Genomic DNA, 6,959 nt, shown 5'->3' with positions numbered 1-6,959 from the left:
AGACTCTCCCGCCCTCCCGCCGCGGCCGAGCCGCCTCCGCCTCACCTCCTGCATCCCGGGCCCAGCCGGTGCGGCAGCCGGTCGCTCGGCGGCGGCGGCGCCAAAGGCCCGCGGGGGGGTGGAGGAAGCGGCCGGCGCGGAGCTCCTCAGGCGTCGGGGCGGGACGGGGCGGCCCGGAGCTCGCCCCTCGCCCTCAGCAGCGGCGCCGGGCCGTGGGCGTGTGAGGGAGCTCCGGAGAGGCGGGGCGAGGCAGGACCCGGCCCGGCGGCAGCCGCCGCCTCCGCGCCGCTTGCCTCAGGGGCCCGCGCGGCCGGACGGGCCCGCCCACCGGGGAGGGCCAGCGGGCGGTGCTCGCTCCGTATTGGCTGCTCGCGCCGCGCCCGGAGCGCGCTGGTCGTGCTACCTCCTGGGCGAGTGCGGAGTGGCGGGAGGGTGGCGGGAGAGCGCCAGACGGGGCGGGGGCCTGCGGGCCTCCTCCGCGCCCACCGCTCCGGGCGGCAAGGCAGCCGCTGAGCCCTGCGGTGTAGCGGACGCGTGCGGCGGGAACCGGGTGAGGGGCGCTTCCGTGGGCGGGGCGGACCCGGACCCGCCCCGCCCCGCCCCCTCGGGCCCCTCCTCCCGAGCTGCGCGCCGGCGCCCCCTGGCGGCCGGGCGGCGCTGTCTTTTCCCGGCGCGGGGCCTGCGCGGCCGCGCTCGCAACGGCCGGTTCCGCGCCCGCTAATTCGCTTGGGGCGGTGTCCTGAGGAACGGGCCGCAGCGCGGCTGCCGCTCGGCGCCTCCCTCGGGGCCGCCTGCGCCCCCGGCTCCTCCCTACCGGTCAGCAGCAAAGCTGGAGCGAGGGGCTGCCCCGGCTGCCGAGCCCCTCCCAGGTAAGGGAGGCCTAATGCCACAGTAATACCAGTACTGAAAGAGGCACCGACGGCGTTTAAAGGACAGATTTGTCTCAGCCTGGATTCTGCCCGACCAAGCCCCCTACGGGGCTGCATTGTGTTCTGTGCTCCCGTGCTTTTTTGTTGATTCCTCTCCAGAACTAAGATGTTGAGAAGAGGTAAGGATGTTAGGATTATCTGCAAATCCGTCGCTTAGTTACAAGTGAAAAGGCATCTTGAGATAAGTTAAACGCCTGACCCGAAGGAATCATCCCTCAATAGGTCGCTGTTACTGAACCTCAGCGTCTTAAAGTTGAACGCAAATACTGCCGAAAGGACTTTGTGCTCCGGGGGCATGTAAATGTGTATTTAAATAGATGCATTAACACAACCCAAATGTCTTAATTTGGATTTTTCTTAAGTGTAAAAGAAGTCACATTAGTTATTTTCCTCTCAGTAATTTTGCATAGGCGTTAACCGTAAAAATGGCCTGCTGTTTTTTGCATGTGTATGTTCATACTGAAGACAAATCTCTCAGTCCCAGCCGTAAGGGAGCATTACAGTAATTTTGCAGTGCTGCTTATTACTGTAAGTAGGCCTAGTTTTTATTTTGCTAAGTGCAAGTGCTGCTTAATAATAAGTTGACTTAAATTTTCCTGCGCTAATACCCTTTTTAAAGGTTCAGGCACCTTGTATCAGGTACTGTATGACCTGAAAGCTGAATATTTTGTTTCTTTGCCATTTTCTAGGTAACGTAGTGGCCTGTTTGTTGGGTAAATACCTGCTTCCCAATTCTGTCATTCTCTGTGCTCTTCACAAACTAGAGAGCAGCAATTTGCGTTGCAGCTGTTTCCGGAGAACTTGAGAGTCCATAGCTCTTTTGCATGCTGTCACCACATGGTTTGTACAGCATGTTGCGGGCTGGGGAATACCAGACTTTCTCACCGCCAGAAAGTCTTTTGTAATGTAATTGAAACGAACCTCCCTTGGTCCAACAGTTGTAAGAGCTGTCTTATGTACATCTAGCCATAACTGGATTGTTTAAGCCATAGGTGTAAGGGACAGAAGTAGGGCTCCCTCTGTTCCTGCAGAATCCTCTGGATCTTCTGTTAATTTAAAACTGTGTTGCTGGAGAATTTATATTTGCAGACCTTGCCTGTGAAGGCATTTCTTTATCACCAAATTGTACACAGGACAGTTACAGTTCATGCCTTGTATAGAATCTGTGACAAGCATGCAAACACTGTCAGTTTATTATTGCAGCTGACCTGGACAAAGCTTTTTCTGTTACCGTGGAATGGTTGAGCTTGGAAGGAATCTCTGGAAGTCACCTTGTCCAACCCCCTGCTCAAGGAGAGCCACCTAGCAGGTTCCCTTAGCCTTTGACAGAGACTTTGCTGCAGCTGAAATAAAATGAAGGTGTTTGGAATAGAGTATCAGATTCCAGGAACATTAGTCAAAACTGCAAAACTGAAAGCAAGATTCTGCGAAGAAAATTAAGTTTCATATTTGTATCCTCTGAATACTGGTTCCTCTGTTTACTATTTTGAGCAAAGAGTGAATAGAATATCTAACTCCATGGGAGCCACCGTCATATTTCTAAAAATGAATTTGCATGAAGAGAAAAAAGTATACCTTGCATCTTGGTAGGTGTTGCAATTAATTTGACCCTGGTAACTCACGAGAATGCAGTCAAACTGACAGGAGACTACTATTTCAGACACTGCTTTGCTAGGAATGGGAACGTTTCTAATATTCTAGATCATTTGTGTTTTGTATATGTCAGAGTTCTGATTTTCAGATTGATTAAATTGTTTTAAGTGCTTTGATTCACCTTAATGGCCTTTCTGAATGTAATATTTAATTTTGAATGGAAGTTAGTAGAATTTTGTAAAAATGAGCAGTCATGACTTTACACCACAGTGTGTGGTATTAATTAGCATCTGATCGTTTGCCACACGTTGACAATTTCCCGTCTGTCATTATATGGTTTGCATTTCAATCTGAGTAAACTTTGGTAATCGGGTTAAAAACTTCATCATCTTGGTTAGAAAAGATGTTTACAGACTGATTTATTTCCCCCTCATGCTTTGAATGGAGATAGGATTAATTAACCTGTTTAGTAGATGGTAGTGGCACAAACAGGTGTTGCCATGGTTGTAACTGATGCAATACCGTGTAGGATTAGTGCTGGGTAATGAATATATCACTTGGCTGAAACTACCGTTTCGACTTTGCTCCTGTACCAAAGAATAAGGTTATATGCAACAAACACAGCAAACTAGATTATTTTGTCTTTATGATTCCTGCTGCAAAAGAAGAATAATATTACCATTGCATAATCTTTTCTCCCTCTGTGTTAGAAAGGGCTTGCTCTGTGTAAGGAGATGACGGTAGGACATTGGTGCTGAAACGTGCCAGGTCATTATCACCTTTCCCACAGAGATGTTGAAAACTCAGTTACAGGATGCTAGAAGAGTGGGCAATTGACTATTTATTTATCTTCCTCACAGAGTACCTGTGTGGTTCGAATATCTATTTCTAAATATTCATGATGCAATGTTTCTGCTAAAAAGCAACTTTTGCACTTTTATGCAAAGCTTCAAGGCTCTAAGTGTTGTGGCAGTTGGCATTGTCTCAGGTTGTAACTTTGATTACTCGAGGGCTACGTTCAATGTAATTTTTTTGTACGTAGCACATGGGTCCGGAAGGGAGTGCAGGTGGGAAGAGACAATTCTCGAGATGAGAAAGGGTGGAGAGTGGGCCACTGATGTCTTCCATGCTGGTACCTAACCTCTGCAAGGTACAGGTTAGTAACTGCTACTTTTCATAAGAAATGGCATGAGGGAATGGAGATGCTGCTATGGATGGTGGCAGGAACATCAAAGATTCCAGCGTCATCCTTAATGAGGGATGAGGAAGAACAAGAACTAGATTTGCAGGAGAAGACATAAGGAAATAAATTATTTTCTGCTTCATTTCAGCATCACAGTACCTTGTGAGTAAGGTCTGCTGTTCAATACCTGCTTGAAGGTTTGTAGATGTCACCCCGCTGCTAACTAAAGCACGTGATGTCAAACCTTCTGTGCTCAGAAGAACGGCACGCTCTTAGCAGCTGGATTCATGCATGCAGAGGCCATTAAAAGACTTCAGAAGAGTCTTAGGGCCATCTTACCGAGATAGGATATTTTGTATTTTCTTGTTAATACTTTTCATCTGTTAACTATGGAATGATATGTAAACTTAATATATGCTCCTCTTAGGACTGTTACTTTTTCTGTCACCTACTTGCCCTTGTTTGCACACTGAATAGTACAGGAGACTATGAAAATAAAAAATAAGTAAACAAATAGAAAGCCTTGCCCTACTGATTTTTTTCCTCACTGGTTAGGTGTCTGTCCCTGGGTGCTGGGAAGTCTCAAAATGAACTCTTCACGACGGTTCCGTGCTTGACTCAGGGCTTAACTGTGGAATGGCATCTTGTGCTGCTCCATAACAAGTAGTCAAGCAAAACTCTTGGGAAGGTAGATAAACAGTTTTAAGATCTGGCACTTACCAGCACCAGGAGGTTTTTCCCAAGAAGAAATACTGATGTTTATGGTAACACACAAGAGGATTTTAAAAGGTCAAAGAATGTATAGCAGCTGTATGCAGCTTCCCTCCCACGCAAACAAAACTGGAACTTTATGTTAATACTGACAAAAGCAGAAATATGTCAGTAGGTGTGTCACTGGTTCTGCTCCCTGGCTTTCTGCTCTTCTGGTCCCTGGCTTTGCTGGAAGCAAAAATAAAAAGACAGAAAAAGAAAAGATCTGTGCCAAGAGCTGGGTGAAGGGTGGCTCTGAGAGTTATCATCAGGTTAATTCTCTTGGGGCACAATGGCAATCTTTGAGTATAGTTGGTGGTTCAAGCTGGGGGTAACAAGTTGGTCTTCATCTTCCTGATTCTAGGGGTTGTTTGGGTCTGATACTTGCCAGAATAAAGCAAAGCTCTGCCTGGATAACTGGAAGAGCATGATTGCTGCTCTCCTGATGTGAACCTCTGGATAAATCTCTTCCACTTAATACTCCACTTTTTTAAAGTGAAAATTGTTTTTCATGAAGACGCACTTGCAATCACTGAACAACTAAGAGAGCTATAGTGAAGTAACCCACTTTACAAGGCAAAATACATGTCAGGGAAGGGGTGAAAAAAGACAAAACTTTTGGTAGTGATTTAATGCGTTAGTGGCATGTATTACCTGAAAAAATGTACTGAATGGGGTTGTGAACCTTTAGTGCATCTGTACAGAGCTGCATAGTCTTAGCTCTGAAAGTGTTGGGGTTTTTTTATAGTTACATATTGTTAAAAATCCTTCTACTACCATTTAATTTATATGCTTACATTTTTGGTTTTTTTTCCTCCTGGCTGCACTTGCAGAGATGTACAGTGGTAGTGCTGCTCCTCGGTCAGCGAGGCATGGAGAATTTTATTTTTTGTCAGCCCTGTTCATGCCTTTGCTGTAGCCTTGCTGTTCTGTCTGCAGTACTCCTGGGTCAGCAGAGGTCTCATTTATTTGCGCTGGGACAATTTAATCAAACTGTGATTTCCTCACTCCCATTGTAGGTAATAGAGGTGAGGAGCAAAGCTGCAACACTGGATTCTCTAAGCAATTCTACTTTGTTTTGGAATCACTTAAACCAGCTGGAAACTAGCTCTTATCCCCAGGGATTGGTTTAGTGCAATTGTAGTTTGCCACAGAGCCATCAGGTCTAACGAAACTATAGCACCCACGGTGTGCAGGCAGCGGGGAATCTCAGCAGACGGGAAATATTTGTTAGTTTACATTTATTTCCTTATTCCTGGGTCTGCTCTTCTCACCTCTGTGTGTTCAGCACATAGGGTGGGGCTCAGCTCATATTCCCACTCACAAGGGACCAGCTGACCTGTGTGAGGAAAAAGAGGTTTTTCTGAGTTTCCCTTTAAGTTTGATGGTATTACACTCCCCTTCTGGAAAACAGAATAGCAAGATTTGAAGCTTCACTGATTCTTCAGTGCTCACAGAGGAAAAAGTTCTTCAAACAAGGTACTTCAATAGAAAAGAGGCTTACTCAACTAGCGCAGATGTGAAAAACTCTGCCTACTGAATACAGGTCTGGACAACAGTGGGGATGACATAGATCTATTGTGTAGATCAGCAAACTGTATGTGCTTAGTCCCAGCTGACTCCGCTGAAGCCAGGGTCCTCAAAAAAACTTATATTACACATATGGAAAAGTACCATTGCTAATACGAAGGCTGTAAGTATATGTCAAAATCTAAATCTAATTAAAACCTTCAATACTAAAAGTAGGTGTTGCCCTTTTTTTAATTCTGAAATATATATGAAAGGTTTTGTCTCTGAGCATCTCTTCACAAAATACCTGGGATTTGTGAGCAAAGCCTTATACATACACATAGTCACTTCTCCTTCCCCCAGGGAAATTACAGGTGGGTTCTAAATACAAACCTGGAGCCCTAGGATTCTGCTTTTGTACATGTCACGGAATAGCCAGTTAATTGGAGTAACTGGTGATACGTATTTAGAATAAAACTTTGTGCACATCAATTTGCAAACTTGTTACGAAATACACTTTTATTTATGTTTAGCTGTGAGCAGAGAGGTACATTTTAACCACATTCTGTTGGAAGCTTACATGTTACAGGGCTTCTGTGGTTTAGTGCAATAGTTTGTCCTAACCTTCTCATGAACACAGTCACTATAATCAGTGTTACATTTTCCACACTTGCAGCTCACAGCCACGGGGTAGGAATAATAGGGGACGATGTGACGAGGACAGCCCGGAATCAGTGCTGTTTGATACAACATATCTTTATATGTGCACACATTCTGGGACAGAGCACTTCTGAGTAGCAGCTTCTTGCCATTGCTGTCCTACAAAAGAAAAAAGAAAGGCATTGTTGCACTGAAGCATACGCGAGTGTCAGAAAACTTCCTCTGACATTTTCTCAAACGTGCAGAAAGCAAACCTCTTTACACTTAGACTGGCTCTGAGATCTTCAGCATACTTCTGTTCAGATCTATGATTTTGAGTCTGCGTGTGACTGGGG

General features: G+C 45.9%; 1 protein-coding gene across 2 annotated transcripts in view; it reads right to left on the bottom strand.

Annotated features, from left to right (window-relative positions):
- TSHB (thyroid stimulating hormone subunit beta) overlaps positions 1-6,959 on the bottom strand; it is a 37,824-nt gene that overhangs the window by 21,851 nt on the left and 9,014 nt on the right. For both annotated transcript variants that reach the window (XM_075115821.1, XM_075115822.1), the window contains exon 3: positions 46-6,783. In XM_075115821.1, the coding sequence (XP_074971922.1) occupies positions 6,541-6,783 (243 nt within the window). In that variant the 3' untranslated portion in view covers positions 46-6,540. The remainder of the gene's footprint in view (positions 1-45; positions 6,784-6,959) is intronic.

Source organism: Phalacrocorax aristotelis, chromosome 21 (genome assembly GCF_949628215.1).
Source record: "Phalacrocorax aristotelis chromosome 21, bGulAri2.1, whole genome shotgun sequence".
Taxonomy (NCBI): domain Eukaryota; kingdom Metazoa; phylum Chordata; class Aves; order Suliformes; family Phalacrocoracidae; genus Phalacrocorax; species Phalacrocorax aristotelis.
Note: the sequence above shows the minus strand (reverse complement) of the source record. Positions and strands in the feature narration are given on the sequence as shown.